General features: G+C 35.1%; 2 protein-coding genes across 3 annotated transcripts; one reads left to right on the top strand and one right to left on the bottom strand.

Annotated features, from left to right (window-relative positions):
* Positions 1–1,163: 1,163 nt before the first annotated feature.
* LOC103959057 (ankyrin repeat-containing protein P16F5.05c-like) lies at positions 1,164–5,559 on the top strand. Of its 2 annotated transcripts, none has more exons than XM_048575189.1 (7): positions 1,164–1,303; positions 1,550–1,637; positions 1,755–1,842; positions 3,798–3,862; positions 4,990–5,058; positions 5,133–5,182; positions 5,291–5,559. In XM_048575189.1, exons 2-7 carry the CDS (start codon positions 1,563–1,565, stop codon positions 5,400–5,402), a joined length of 459 nt encoding a protein of 152 aa, XP_048431146.1. In that variant the 5' UTR covers positions 1,164–1,303; positions 1,550–1,562; the 3' UTR covers positions 5,403–5,559. The 2 variants fall into 2 exon arrangements, with proteins under 2 accessions (XP_048431146.1, XP_048431147.1); XM_048575190.1 differs by lacking the exon at positions 1,164–1,303 and adding an exon at positions 1,407–1,430.
* Positions 5,560–11,614: 6,055 nt separating this feature from the next.
* On the bottom strand, positions 11,615–14,094 carry LOC125472979 (protein LATERAL ROOT PRIMORDIUM 1-like). Its single transcript, XM_048575171.1, has 2 exons — positions 12,250–14,094; positions 11,615–12,096 (listed from the first exon to the last, which is right to left on the bottom strand). The coding sequence occupies exons 1-2, from the start codon at positions 13,181–13,183 to the stop codon at positions 11,750–11,752; spliced, it is 1,281 nt and encodes a 426-aa protein (XP_048431128.1). The 5' UTR covers positions 13,184–14,094; the 3' UTR covers positions 11,615–11,749.
* Positions 14,095–15,969: the final 1,875 nt, after the last annotated feature.

Below are 15,969 nucleotides of genomic sequence, written 5' to 3'. Positions count from 1 at the left end.
CACAAGTAGTGGAGGTTGCTAGTCACAATCGTGTTAAGTAAATCATTGGTATGAGTCTCATGCGTTTCATGGTGATGAATGCCTTGTCAATGCTTATGATTTTCATAGAACTTAATAACCTTTGACATGTATCTCTATCATGCGTTTCATATAGGGAACTTGAGAAAGATAATTTGGTTTAGATGCGTATTCCATCTAATTCAATGAAATAAGGAAAATCTGATGGTTAGTTGTGCGATGCAACTAACTTGGGGCGTTGTCATTCATAGTCTAAAGGAATAATAACTGGAAATTGGTTCGTATGCACATATCATGTGTGGAGAAGGACCCTCTAACTAGCCTTTCACCCATTTATTTCACTTAAATTCGTTTTTCCAAAGTATTTTCTACAAAGTTTTTGTTTTAAGTCTTAAATTCGTCAAAAACAATCCCCCTTTCATTTAGTCTTGTTATTTGAGTCAAAATCTGTTTTCTTTGAGTCTTTTGAGTCAAGTTAAGGTTTATTTTCGCCCAAAACACTTGTTAGGTCTAAAATTGAGTCTTTTTAAGTGTTTGTTGTTGTTTTGAGTGTTTTAAGTTAGTTTAGAGTCTATAGAGTCTATTTTAGTGTTTTTTTTTAGTCTTAATTGTGTTGATTAGCATCCCTTTTAATCCCCGACCTAAAACGATCCCTACTTTCATATACTACAATCATAGGGTTTTAATTTGAGTGTTAGAATATTTCACATCAATGAGCTTTGTTGGGCCCATACATGTCAGTCCAATAGTTGGCCCATTTCATTTGAAGAGGTGCTGATTGTAATTCCCCCAAGGAGTTGGTTTAAATTAGCACAATTGATCATATCGGCTAAATGAGTACAATACAAAGATGAATTGGCTAAATTGTAAATACGAATTAAAATGGTCGAATAATTAAGACAGAAGTGTCATTTTGACATGTAGGCCTTTTGAGTAAAGATAATGTCAGGGAAATTAAATTTTCAAATTAAATTTACACATCAAATTATATGTCATTAATAAAAAAATAAATTCATTAATCAATACTTAAATAATAATCTAATCATTAACAACTTTTACGAAATTTAATTTAAAATTCTAATCTCCCTAACATTATTAATTCGGTTGGAACTTCCACATGGAATAAAAGACATGTAAGGGGCAAACAAGGAGCTAAAGTTGTAACAGATTGTTCCATATTGTGAAAGTTCCAGTTGGAGGAGGAACTCTCGGTTCAGCCGAAGGAAGGAAGACATCTTTTTTCGCTGCTTAAATTTCTGATCTGAAGAAGTTATCTTTTTTCTGGGTGAGCAAAATCCTATTTGGTTTGCTCATTTGTTTTATATTTTACGGTAATTCAGCAATAACTAGAGAATGAACATGTAGCTTTGGTATTTTTCTCTATTTATTTGCCGGTAAATTTTTTGTGAATGGTGCGTTACATTCCTGTAATGTTTTTTATTAATCTCTCCTACAAATTGAATTCTGGTTTGAGTTGTGGGTTTAGGGTTTTAGGTATAAGCTAATGGAAGCGATTGTGTTCTTGTTGTAGCGGCGGTGGCAAAATGGGAGAAGGGGGAAATACAGTTGGAGATACAGTCCAAACGGCGTCGTTGGAGAGGGTAGAGGCCTTGCTGGAGGTATCCAACTCCATTTTCCAAAGCGTCTGATTGTGCACAAAGATGTTTATTAGAGTTGTAGATGGTTGTTTCATGATAGAAATTCCTAGTTTGAGATGTCTTTTCAATGTTTGGCAGGCTGCTAGGTACGATGACATCGATGACATTATAAGCTTAGAATCTGCTGGTCTTTCTCTTGATTCTAAGGATCTCCATGGCCGAACAGGTTGTTATTTTCTGTCTGAGTTGTACCTTATTCATATTTTCTTTGTAGCACATTTATCATTCTAGTATTCGTTACAGAATTAGATTGTTTGTGGGTGAAGGTTTGTTTCTGGGCATCTCCTTAGGACATCGGTGTGATAGACATTTAGGGAGAGCTCATTTTCTCTTAGTTTTTCAGTTGGGAATGCTGTTGTTTCTTAGTGTCTCCTTTTGGCGTATTGGGTATAATTTGTAGTTGCTTTGGTGTAGGTAGATATTGGTTTTGGGTTTCTATTTTCTTCCTTTAGAGGACCTCTTGTTTTTATTGATAATGTCTTGTTTCCAAAAGAAGTGGTGATCCCTCAGTTCTTTCATAACTCTGGGTGCATCAGTAACACCTCCTGAACAGTGGATTCCAAAGTCTATGGACAACTCAAAAAGGCGGAATTTTTCACTCACAGGTGTGTTTGTATGAAGCTTGATTGGGATCTGGGTTAATATAGGGTCATGTTAACTGGTATCTGGATTGAGAGGGTATGTGAACAAGAACGGGTCTGTGTTACGCTAGTTTCCATGGTACAGGGTCCGAAGGGGTTAAGCATAGTCAGTACGATAATAAAAACATACACTAATAATAAAAGAAAACATGAATGAATATGATTAATTTAAATTTATTATTTTATTTAATGATAATTAGTTGGAAGTTAGAAGAGTGTCTTATTCAAAATACCATATCACTCCCGAGGATGGATTTATGAAACCATACAGAATAAAAATCCCTTCCTATTTTTAAATCTGGTCATTTTAATATTCCTTGTTAATTTCAAACTTCCTCATCGAAATGCTTCCTTGTGTAGAGTTAATCCATTTTAAAATTTACTAATTACTATAATTAAAATTCAATTTTTTTATCCATGAAGGTCTATTCAATATTGTTAGGATGAAGGAACAAAATTCTATGTCAGATGCCCATATGGGGAATAGCTTTGGATTTTACACAAGCTTGGCATAGATGCACCTAGAATATTGAACTTCTAGTTTCTAATGAAGTGATGCTACTTTGCATGATTTTACTCAAATGCTCCTAAAATATCAAGCTTCCTTAGGTGTTTTAAAATGATGCTCCTCTGCATAATGTGTGTTGGGTTAAAATACTATGTGAAATCTAAATTGCCGCTAGCACTAGGAGCGGCATTTCAAGGCAACTTGCTGGTGCAACGTTGCGTTAGTTATGGGATACATCCTTCCCTCTTCTTTATTCTTCTTTGCAGATTTCATCCCCATCGGTTCCTCTTCGTTTCTTCCCTATCAGGACTTCAACTGACATTTGACATGTGGTATTGCATATCCCTTTTTCCTGAATAAGTGGCTTTATTTTTGGCTTCAGCTGAGATATTTATAATTGGGTTGATGTATGGCCTCCCAATAAATGAGGCGTATTAGTTATTTTGAAATATATCATAAACTGAGCTAGGTTTTGTGTTTATGCAGTGCGTAACGGATATCCTTTTGCTTTCCTTTCACCAAATTTCTAAATTCTGTTACTTGTTTCTGAGATGTTTATGATTTCTAAACTAGTTCAAACAGCTGACCAAAATGAAATTTCACATGATAAGAATTAATAAAGCGTAACAGAGTCTTCAGAGATTGATGGTGTTTAATGTCATGTTGCTACTTTTATGTTTTAAGTGAGAAATTGTCATTTGTTAAGCTTAACCTTCTGCCGTGATCTTCTCTTGGCTCTTGGTCAAGGGTTTGTATAATTATTTTATGCACACAAAAACAAATACCTCTAGAAATCAGTCTCTTCCAACTTCTAAGTTGAATTTCTAGACTTTGAAGTGAATGTTGATTTTTTTTTTTTTTTTTTGCCATTTTTAATTGTTATAGTTAGTGATAATTAAACTATTGGTCATCGTGAATATCTTTACAAGCTTATGCAAAACTGTGTTTGAACTAGTTACGGTTTAACTGCAGCACTACACATGGCTTCTGCTAATGGACATCTTCAGATTGTGGAGTATCTGATCAGTAGAGGAGTGGTGAGGTCTTCTAAGTTGATACTCTTTTGATTTCGTTGAAGTGGGGAAAATGGTTTACACTATTGACTTGGTGTTTAGCATGGATGACATGTAATTGATTCAGAGATGATATCATAAATCCAATCTTAGGCTGCCATATTTTAGGATGTTGGCTGATCACTTTATTCTATGAGTATCATCACTAGCTAGCTCCAAAAGAAACAAAGAAAGAAAAGATCAATTTTCATTATAAAAGTTGACCATTTGTTATATCATCCAAACTGAACTCCCCAAGGTCATTTGTGACTTATATATAATAATATAGAATAATGTCTAATGTTGATTAGGAAAGTGAACGAGGACTCGAAGTATTTAATCGTTATATACTCAATCCAACTCCTTGTGGGTACAAGTCTTTTTATCATGGCAGTTTGGTTTAATATTTTCATCATGTTGTGGACTTTAATCTGCATTCAGTTGGTTTTACTATAGTAACGTTTTTAGGCGGATGACTCATTAATAGATTATAGGAGTAATACAGTGAAACACCAAGAAGTTTTCTTCCACATATAAGCTTTCATCTTGTTACTAAAGCAATTACTTAGCTGATACAAAGCATTTACGTTAGTGTTTGTCACTCATAAAAAAGTCTAGTTATTTAAAGTTTTGATTGATATTTTCGTTTTCATCTTGAAGTTTTTAGTTTATTTATTAGGCTTTGGCCATAATGGTCTGAGATTGGCACAAGTCCTCACTTTGGTCCCTGACAATGACAATCGATAGAAGTGGTCCCTCAATTTGTACATCATAAATCATTTTCATCCTTCCGTAAAAAATCTGTCAATATCCTCGTTAAATACTCACGTGTGTGACCACGTGACCACCTTTTTAAGGGTATTTTTGTCAAACAAACCCCTCCACTTAACGAGGATATTGACTTATTTTTTCACATAAGGTTGATTTATGATGGACAAACTCAGGGACCAAGGTGAGGAGTTCTGCCGATTTCAGGGACCATTTTGGCTAAAAAACCTATTTATTATTTCCATTGTGATGCCTTGGAATAGATTGATTGCATGTTATCCAATCTCCACTTGTGATGATATGTCAATATGGTAAACTTAATAAGTTTGTGTTGTTCGTGTAAGGATTTGAATGCTACAAATGAGGAGATGAATACACCGCTACATTGGGCTTGCCTGAATGGACATGTCGAGGTGATTAATTTGGTTGCTAGGCACATTGATATCCACTCATGCTACTTCTTTGTGTAACATTCATGCCTTTGCAGGTGGTTAAGAAATTGATCTTAGCAGGATCTAATCTCAGTGTATTGAACAGGTACGCATTGTAGCATGTTAACTAAACCCTGACTTTATTTGACAAAAAAAAAAGAAAATTTATACACCTTTTATTCATGACAATGGTTGTGGCATTTGTTATCATCAGCTACGAAAGGACTCCAGTTGATGAAGCAGTGAGCGGGGGAAAGATGGATGTTCTGGATGCCGTTAATGCAGCAGCTGCCCAAGTAGAGCTTAGAGACGTTAGCGTGTCCTAATGTATTATTTAGCCCTAATGAAAAGTAGGATTTATTATATAGTTCATAGATGTTATCTTCTTGCAGAGAATTGAAACTATTTGCTAAACTAATGTGATGCTATCATACTAGTCACTTTGTATGCATTAAGCTTTGGTAATGTGCAGCGCTTGATGTGAAAGAAGTGGTGTTTTTTATGTCATGGGAAAATTTGCTGGAAATCGTTTAGAATGCGTGTCCGGTTGTTTGATTTAGAGGGTAAAATGCGTGTTTGGTCACTAGGTTTTACCTCGATTTCAGTTTTGGTCGTTATAGTTTTGTTAACTTGGTCACTAGGTTTGGTTTTGTTAGCACTTAAAACTGTTAAAAAGTACAATTTTGAAAGATACAGTAAAATATTTTTTCCAGAAAAAAACGAGTCCTTGACTTCTTTAAACTTTATCAATTTCATCCATACTGTAAGATTGAAGTTATTTATTCATTTTTTTTTAATATTATGTACACTAAGGGAGAGGGAGATGGGCTTAGCCTCATAATGGTTTGCAATAATGTGGTTCAAATTCGCCTTTGACGAGAATCGAACATAAGACTTCTCACTTACAAGTGAAGATAAATACTATTAGACCTTAGTATTAAATGACGTGGATGAAGTTAATTTTAAAAGGTAATATAGCAATTAGATTCGCATCTAAGGATTCATGGGTTAGAAAATGATTATTCTTTAAATATACATGGACAAGAAAATGGCTCAAGACTCATTCAAATCCATATATCACTTTGGGTACATCCATTTCTTAAGAGGCCCTAGTTCAAGTGGAACATGTCTCTTCATTAAATTGATTTTCAAACTTTTGAAGCATGTTTTTGAAGGTTTTTTATAATGCAATATACAAAATATCGAGTCGCTTTTTACTACAGTCTAGTGGCATTTTACTTGTAAGTGGAGGTCTTAGGTTTGATTATTGTCAAAAGCGAATTTGAACCATATTATTTCAATTGTGAGACTAAGCCCACCACCCCCCCTCCTCCTTAGCGTGGATAATATCGTTTGTTCTAAAAAAATAGAAATTACTAAAATTTGAAAGCAAACATACACCCTTCTTAAATGTATAATTTGAATTTTTGCAACATGCAGATCAGTAGTCAAGATAACTCCAACTGTTCAATTTAGTTTAGTCTGATAACACTACTTTTGCGTTATTTTGCTTCAATCTGTAAATTAAAGAATCTATCGATGACGGAAATTGAAATGAAGAGCTCAATTGAGCCTTGTTTTATATTGGACGTTCATTAATTTTAATCAAATGTTAATGAATCAACTTTTCCCTCCTCTTCTTTTCTTTGCCTTTTCCATGAAAAATATTTAAAATGTAGTAAAAAGAGGAATCCAAGCATACAGGTGGTGTGTGAGGAGAAGCAGCGAAAATTATATTCTCCTCTTTAAATTCCAAATTCCAATGGTGCATTTTGATTTTTCAATTCTCGTTTAGAATTCAAGGCATCTTCTTTTCCATACGATTCAACGAAAACAAACATTCCTGAATTACTGCAAGTGATACCCAAACAATTATTCTTTATATATTTATAAATTTTTCAAGTTCAACTTGTAAAATTGTCACTTAATACAACCTAATGATATTTCTCTTTACTTGTAAATGAGACGTCTTAGATTCGATTCTCACTAAATGCGAATTTGAATCACATTATTGTTAACTCATTATAAGACTTAATCCACATTCCTATACCAAAGACAATATCATTTGTTCAAAAAAAAAAAATTTCAAAATTTCAAATTAATATTTAAGGTATCCATTTAAAGAAACTTTCTTTGGTACCATTCAAAGGTTAATTGAGAAGAAAATAATAAAATTAGAACATTTTAAATTTTCATATGAACTTATACACTTTTATCAATTTGTTATATGAACTAAAATTTTAAACAATTTATCATATCAACTTTTTGAAATCATTAATTTGTCTTATGCCCTTAACTCCATGAGGTTTTTCATTCAAAATAAGTCTTGTGCCTTACACATGACTTGCTTTTAGGATTATTTAAGACATTTCAACTATCCACTCCCTTTTATAAAAATTGTTTCTGGCAAAACAATAATCTAAGGTTTCTACAAACTAAAAAAGGAAAACGATTTTTCATATGGAATGGTATTTCTATTCTAAAACAAAAATGAAAACCAATATAATGACATGATATAATTCTTATCGAGTTTCTCTCCAAGAGTATAGTATCATATGTTCTTGAAGTATAGTTGTCCTTTAAAACAATGGTAAAAATCAAACTCACGTTGTTTGTTCTTACAAAATTATTGCTCATGACAATATTGACATGAAAAAGGAGGTCAAATGTCCAAAATAACTCTAAACACAAGTCGTGTAAGTATTTTGAATGGAAAACTTAATAATGCTAGAACGAAACAACAAATTCATGATTTCAGAAAACTGATATGACTAATTGCTTAAAATTTTAGTTCATATGACAAATTGAAAAATGTATACAAATTCATGACATTAAAAATAAAAATAAAATAAAAAATAAAAATAAAACCGAATTCACCAAATTTTGATCGGACTAGCGAGGTCAATTACTTTTCTATATACCTTGGTCAACAGAGATGTGAACTTTTCCTTAATGTTACCAAGATAGAAATTAAACCTCCTGTTACATAAAAGAAATAAAGTTGAATAAACTTACATTATGACTGAAAATGTTATTACCATTTTCCCACAGGAACTAGCAAAATTATATGCTCGTTTAGTACCCATGATTGAAATGGAATAAATAATCTACTATATTAAAGGTAGGTTGAAGGAAGAAATTATAAAATTACGACCGCCCAGAAGCTGGATGGAAGATGAATCATTCATAAAAAAAAACCTTATCCATTTGAATTTTTCATCTATTTCAATCCTCCTTAAAATGGCAGGATTAGAAGGGATGAATATCTTGCATAGCTAATCCTTTTCTACTCCTCTCCAAATGAAAAAAATCCTTCATTTGCACCCTTCAATTAATGTACCTTGAACTTTGCAAGTTCTCCATTTCAATTTAATCCTAACCAATCATGTCTACCGAGCGAGCTTATAATCATAACATACAGTGTGACAAGGGAGGATTCAACAATTTTTCTATTTTATTTTTAACAATAGATATAAGGTTGCTATATTTTCATTAACATGAATCAACGCGAGGTCTGCCCAAGCTACTAAAGAATAACATTCTAACCACAACCCTAGCTAGCCAGTTTCGTCTTTCCAAAACCCAGCATGATATGCATCATTTTAACCCTAACTACAGAATGCATCAGATAACCATCTAGGTTTTATTCGATAATTATTAGTTAGTATGATAAAGTACGTAATACTGCATCTACTTTAGAGATTTGTCGTATAACTCAAACTACACTGTTTTATATGTTATACGTGAAATTTCATGAAAGCGTAATTTCAATCAGAACAAATTAAGCTAGCTCCCTAGCATGCAGCATTACCTTATTTATTATTATTATTATTAAAGACATTTTATGTTAATTAATCAAATCTGAAAGACAAAATGATTGGAAACAAATCATGGAATGAGCAGGAAGAGCCTAAACAATGAGCACTTTGCCAACTTATATTAATGAATCAAATTTCGCGCTGCATATATATGAAGTGCATAGATCTGAAGGATGAATATATAAGACCCAATACAGAAAGAATACAATTCAGGTACATGCAGCCAACAAGAAGACGGGACAAATGTTACGAGAAAGACTTGGGAAAAAGAATAAAATACATAAAATAGTCGGAATTGCAGGTGAGAAGGGTTATATATCTACGTGTGTGTGTGTGTGTGTGAGAGAGAGAGAGAGAGAGAGAGGCACACGCATGTCATGTAATTAAGGTGATCATGTGCAGAATAGGGAAAATTAATATAAAACAAAAAAACGAATGTGAATGAAACCCACATGATTAAACCAATCTAGTTATATATATATATATATATATATGTATATATATATATATATATGTATATTGAATAAGCACTGAATTTAGACACCTTCATTAGCCCTTAATTAATCAGCATTAGTCAACATTTGTATGCAACGTTACTTCCAGGTTCCAACTAAAACAAAAAGTCACCCAAATCTGCGGCAGCATCAATCACAAAAGAATAAAGAGTCATCACAAGAAACCAAATAAGCATTCTGGACAACACTTATCCTGATATTAAGCAACTTATTAGGGCAACATATACTATTGAGGAAATAACGAAATTTTAAAGAGAGAAAACGAGAAGTATAAATAATATTGTTTTTTTTCCATCGTAAAGCAAGCATTCAATAGAGGAAGAAGAAAGAATGTTTTTTGTTTTTTTTTTTTTTTCTGTACAAGAGTGCAAGAATGTACTAGCTAGCTACAGTTCCATATATATGATCCGAAATTTTAAAAGAGAAAAAGAGAGTTCCAAATTAAACTAATTGGACATGGGATCCATTTCGCAAGATGTGACAACCAATAATCGATCGATGGTGCACTGACAGTCTACTGGTTGTCTTACATCTCTTGAAACAAGATCTTATTATTTCTGGTTACCATATTGAATAAATCAAATAGAAACAACGGATTAACTCAAAACATAAACTTGTAAGGGAACAACAATGATGTGTGATTACTATTTCCCTATATGTATACGGGAACAAAAATACATGAAAATTAGGTAATGTTTACAGATGAAAGACTAAAATTATAACAACCTAAAGGCTGAAAGAGAGTCTAATAGATTATAATTAATTTGGATATATAAATTAAGAAGCATTTGGCATACTAGAATACAAAGGAGAAACAAGAGATATATAATGTTGGGGTAGTGCTAGAGACTAAATTTGTAGACAAAATTTAGCTAATTAAATCACATGGAAGCTGGTGATTGGATTATGACTTAAATGTTGATAAATATGCTCATTTCTATTGGTGACACATCATTTAGTTTGTAAATTTTGTTTACAAATTTAATCTCTCTAGCACTACCCATAATGGTGATGAACGCATGCAAATGCAGGATTGTCCAAATAGTGAAGAGATGCTTAAAGTAGTAAAGTGGGTGGAAAAGGACTTGTATAAAATGCTTTTTCTTCTTTGGTAATAAATGATGGTAACATTACAACTACTCTCATTCTTTCATATTAAGAGTCTAAAGCAGCACTTCCAAGCAAGTGTTTGACGAGATGCCCTCGATATATACTGAAATATTTTTGGAAACCCTTAATAGTTTTAACATTAGGACCCAAAGTTTGAATCTTAGATCCGTTACTGCTACCCAAGTCTACAATTATCACCATTGCCACATTTACCCCTATCCTTGATAATCGATGAACAAGCTTAAGCCACCTACACCTCCACAGAAATTAATCAAAGGGCCAAATGTATAGGGAAAGTAAATCAACCTTCGAAGTGACAATATGAGTAATACTAGGTAGACTAAATTTGAAGACTAATTTTGCAAACTAAATGACATGTCACCAATAAGAAATAAGGACGTTAATAAACCCTGAAGTAATAATCCATTTATCAACTTCCAAAACATTTAGTTAAAAAAATTCAATCTTCCTAGCATCTAGCGAACATCAAAAATGCTGGAATAATAAATACCATGTCCAGCAAAATAATTTGGATAATTTCTATACTCTTTCTTTTCTTACGAAAAATAATTACACTGTAGATTTCACCTTTGACAAGCAAAGTGTAATGAAAAGAAAGAACAAGATCAGGAAACAAGCAGGACGAGAAGAAAGCACAATGCAGCTTCCATGTGTAGGAAAAGAGATTATAAAAGATATAACACCAATATCTATGGGAATCGATTAATGGTATTTTTATCTTAAAATGCAGTTTGTTTAATTTAATCCTCTCAGTGCCTCTTATGCAAATGCCACTAATTAACTAGAAACAAGAAACCAGAAACCGTGAATCTGAAAACAATTAGGGGAGAAATTAAAGGATTACTTGATAACTATCTCAGTTTTCACTCGTTTGACAACCGTTTTTAGTTTTTAACAAAAAATTGAAAATTAAAAGTCATATACGAAAAATATAGCTATCAATTTTTGGTTAATTGAAAGTATTTAACAAACGATTTTTTGTTTTTCAAAAACAAAATGAAAACAAAATAATTATTAAAGGACTCCTAAACATGTAAATAAAATACAAATTTCAAATATTAACACAACATAAGATTTTAGTTTTAATTAATTAATCATTAATTAGGAGGAAGAAAAATCAGACAAGTACAATGTTGTCCCTTCAAAACCATAAGGGGTAGGGGTACCTAATTATTTAATTCCACAGAGCTAGCTGGGAAGAAGATATCGTCAATTTATTGGATTACCAAAGTTTGAACCTCCCAGCAATCCTGCACCAGACGCAGCATAAACATCCGACGGGTCGAGGATCGGAGAAGAAGCCGCATTTCTTCTGCCATTGCCGCCACTACTAGTGCCGCCACCACCCCCCAAATGCAATTCAGATATGTTAGGAAACCCGTCTCGCCCATCAACTCCTTGATCATACAAGAAGCCTTTGAACACATGACCGTTAATTTTAACAACAGCCTGGTATGCGTATTCATCCTCGCCGTCCTCCACCGCGGTCACTCTTACACACTTGAAAACCGCCGGCGCACGTACTTGCCCCGGCAATGGATCTTTGAAACCAGCATCTGTACGCATCATGTACATACATTATTTATATTGATTGTGCATTTTTGTTAATGAATTGATACAAATGAATCAAAACCCTAGATAGTCAAGTAATATATATTAGATTCTAGTGAGAGAGAGAGAGAGAGAGAGAGAGATAAAGGGGGTGAAACCTTGGTGACTAGAGCTGGTGTCGTAGCTTCTGGGGGGAGTAGTGTTGGAAGTGGAAGTGTGAGAAGTTGTGGTTTGAGAGGCGCCAATGAGTCTAGGCTTCTTGGCACTAGAAGTAGACCCAGAATTAGACCCAGCCCCGCCGCCAGCCGCTGCAGACATCAGCTGCCGCTCCCTGCGCCGAGCCGCCGGCACCCACGTGCTCTTCACGTGAGTCGCACAGTCGAAACCCCGGCTCTTGCAGCACGTCCTGCACCGCCGGTGCGTGCAATCCTTCTTGGCCTGGTTCCCGCAGTCTTGACACGTCATCGTGGACGACCCCGACGAGGCGGCAGCAGACCCCGCGTTTATAATGTTATTCCCTCCCCCACCACCACCACCGCCTCCCCCTCCACCACCCCCACCTTGGTTTAAGTGGGCCCCGCCTAGATCAGTAGTAACGGCGGCTTCATGATGAGTTTTCTTGAAAAAATGTGGCGGGTTCTGCTGCCACAATTGAATCCCTCCCCCTCCTCCTGCTGCAGCCGCCGAAGAGCTTCTGTTGTTGCGCTGATGGCCGCCACTCATCATACCCATACCCATACTCATTCCCATGCCCATACTCATACCCGCAGGAGTGTGAGTATCTTCGTCATCATCGTTGACATTTGACATATTGGATGGGGCGAGGCAAGGGGCGGCCGTGAGAAGGGGAATGACTCCGACGCCGAGAGCGGTTGCAGGGTTGTTGGAGGCATTAATGGAGTGGTGATGATCGGAGGATGAGAGGAGATTGGGGTCGTGGCCGTAGTGGGGATGGAGATGCGTGTTGTGGTGGTAAGCGGCGGCTGGGGCAACGACGAAGACATCGCGAAGGCCGACCATGCCGGCCATTTCGGGAGGGACGTGGCCGTAGGTGAGGGGTCTGCTGGAAGGGGCGGAGGACCACATGGACATGGTGGAGGGGGAGGTGGAGGAGGGTCCAGCGGGGGCGGGGCCAGCATTGAAGCCGAGAGAAAGGACGTCGATGTCGGGATGGTGGGTTGTGGATCGTCCTGTGGCTGCGGCGTTGTTGGAAGAAGATGAACCCACCCAATCTGCAAAAGCACCCGAATCGGAAGGCAGCCTCCTTGTAGTAGCCACAACTACTGAATAAATTAAGCTAGCTCAAAACCTACGCAGTTTCCTCAAATTTTATATTCTCTTCTTCTTTCTTCTTCTGAGCTCACACACATATTATATATATATATATATATATAAGAGGATGAGTTGAGAGAAGGGAGAAAAACTATGTGTGGGTGTTATGTGTGTGTATGAAAAAGTTGGTGTCTGAAACTTGATCAGAATTGGCGCAACAGAAGGTTGTTGGATCAACGTGAGAATAAAGCTATTGCTAGGAGACTTGTGTTGGCTGTTTGCGACTTTATCTATGTAATTGGAATAGTGGTGGTGCTGCCACTGGTGGTTCCGTTGCTGCTGCTTCCACTGTCACTCGTTTGGCTTTTTATGAAGAAAAAGTTGGTTACTTCTGATCAGAAACAGATGGAGAGGGAGCTTCTGCTTCTGCTTCTGCTTCTGCTTCTGCGTGTGGATCCATGTCCATCCATCCCCTTTTCTTTTCTTCTCTTCTTTTCTTCTTCTTCTTCTTCTTCTCTTCTCTCTCTCCGAGCTAGTAGTACTGATGAGCTTCTTTTTATCTTTTTCTTTAACTCTCTCTCTCTCTTTCCCCCTAGAAACCCTTCCTCAACATGTTTCCTAGAAAGCCAACTGAGGAGGTGGGCTCCCCTCTCTCTCTCCCTCCCTCCAATAATCACTTAGGTGAATGGCAATACAACAAACAGCATAGGGTGAGAGACAAAGGGCAATAAAGTAAGAGGAAGAGAGAGAGTATAAAGACTTTTGTTCTCCCATTTTTGTAGTTTTGTTGAGTCTTTAAAGTCACAGAGAGCCCCCATCATTCATTAGGGCAAATAGTTTGCTCCTGTTCTCAACACTATAACAACTGTTTACAGTAGTGTTCTGAAATAAATTTATAAATAAATTTCATAAATTAAATTATACAAGAGTTGATGATTAGATTATTATTTAAATATTAATAAATGTATTTATTTATATTAATGACATATCGTTTAATTTATAAATTTATTCTTCTAGTATTACCCTTTTACAAACATCTGGAATACAACTCACTCGTTATACTATTTTACATGTTATAGGATCAACGATAGAATAAATGCACTTTACATGTTATATTAATGAAGACCAATTTACATCATCGTGTGACTCTGTTTCAAATACAACAAAAAACTGCTCTAACCCTAATCCTTCTTTCTCTACTTCACGGCGCGTGCAGACCTCGCTATCTGGCAGCGCGTGGAGTTTCATTATTCTATCACCACTCTTGAGGAAAATGGTGGTGCCCAGCTAATGGAGAGCTGCTGTTCCTCGACCACGCGTACTAATCTGCTCATTTCTCATTAATTAAACGTGGAATCCCAGTCCCCTCACAAAATCTCTCTGTTTTGTCGTTTTTGGATCCAAATTTGGGTTTGGATTTGTGAGCTGATCGAGATTCAGAGGATAATGGATTGGAATTTGGAGATGAATATAATGTCAGACAGACTGTTGTTGTTAGTTTGTGGATTACTTGTATTTAGGTGATGCATCATCATTAAATCAATTCTCTACTATGCCTAGGCTTGACTCATTACTAATTATTTAGGTATAATTAACCAATTTATGTTCCAATTTCATGTCTGTCTGCTAATATGAAACTAATTAAGTGTTGAGTTTCTATAGATATCAAAATTATCAAATACTTGCAATGACGTTGGATTTAGAGCTGGTTTAAAATTGTGGTGTTTTAAAGAAAACAGTTTATTAAAAAGTCTAAAATATTAAATGTGTTTGGTAAAAGTAAAAATAAAAATTTAAAAACTGTTATCTAGAAAAGCAAAATGACGGTCTACATGCTTTTAAAAAAATGATTTTTATTCAAAGCATGGTATTCAGTGTGCATTTAATGAAATTTTTAAATCGCAACCATACCTCTACCTATTTTATAAAATTACAATCATCACTTCTACATTATTCTCTTTGACAATTATTATATTACATTAAATATCATATTTTTTTAAGGCATTGGATCCCCTCCTGAGTAAATGGTGGGGATCCTCATGACCCACTAACATAAACTTTTAGATTTTGATCCAACGGCTACAAACAGGGATCTCTCTAAAAGTTATGATAATTGTAGCCATTAGATCAAAATTCAACGGCCCGTGATAATGGGTCTGGAGAATCCCCACCATTTACTCAAGAGGGGATCCAATTCCTTTTTTTTTTTAGTCCTTTAAAATATTTCATAGTAATTTATATAAAGTTTACCAAACTCAGACACTATTTTTTTTTTTGTTAAAAGAACTTTTACAAAAAAAACTAAAAATATCAAACACTCAACAATTTTATTTTACAGCTATGTATTTTCACAACACAATAAAAACAATTATTTTAAAAAGCATAGAAATACCAAATTAACCCTTAACCAAGTTAGTTCGAAACAGTGTGTTTTCCTTTATGCACTTAATATCATTTTTAAATTTAAGTAGCTTATTTTTACAATTTGATAATATATTTAGAGAATAGTCTCCCTTAGATCATCTCCAATCATGGCCTATAACTTTATTTTCCCCTTCTATTCCACCCCCCCCCCTCCCCAACACCAAAATCCAACCCAACCCAAG

Source organism: the organism of the source record quoted next, unplaced genomic scaffold (genome assembly GCF_019419815.1).
Source record: "Pyrus x bretschneideri cultivar Hongxiangsu unplaced genomic scaffold, Pyrus_bretschneideri_v1 Contig79, whole genome shotgun sequence".
NCBI classification, from domain to species: domain Eukaryota; kingdom Viridiplantae; phylum Streptophyta; class Magnoliopsida; order Rosales; family Rosaceae; genus Pyrus; species Pyrus x bretschneideri.
This window is presented reverse-complemented; position numbering and strand designations above follow the sequence as displayed.

What these genes read in the sequence shown, in the direction of transcription:
- LOC103959057 (XM_048575189.1), top strand. Translation starts at nt 1,563, where the DNA reads ATGGGAGAAGGGGGAAATACAGTTGGAGATACAGTCCAAACGGCGTCG. An exon ending in GGGTAGAGGCCTTGCTGGAG is followed by an intron (nt 1,638 to 1,754) that starts GTATCCAACTCC and finishes AATGTTTGGCAG; the next exon opens with GCTGCTAGGTACGATGACAT. An exon ending in GCCTGAATGGACATGTCGAG is followed by an intron (nt 5,059 to 5,132) that starts GTGATTAATTTG and finishes ATGCCTTTGCAG; the next exon opens with GTGGTTAAGAAATTGATCTT.
- LOC125472979 (XM_048575171.1), bottom strand. Translation starts at nt 13,183, where the DNA reads ATGTCCATGTGGTCCTCCGCCCCTTCCAGCAGACCCCTCACCTACGGC. An exon ending in CACCAGCTCTAGTCACCAAG is followed by an intron (nt 12,097 to 12,249) that starts GTTTCACCCCCT and finishes TGATGCGTACAG; the next exon opens with ATGCTGGTTTCAAAGATCCA.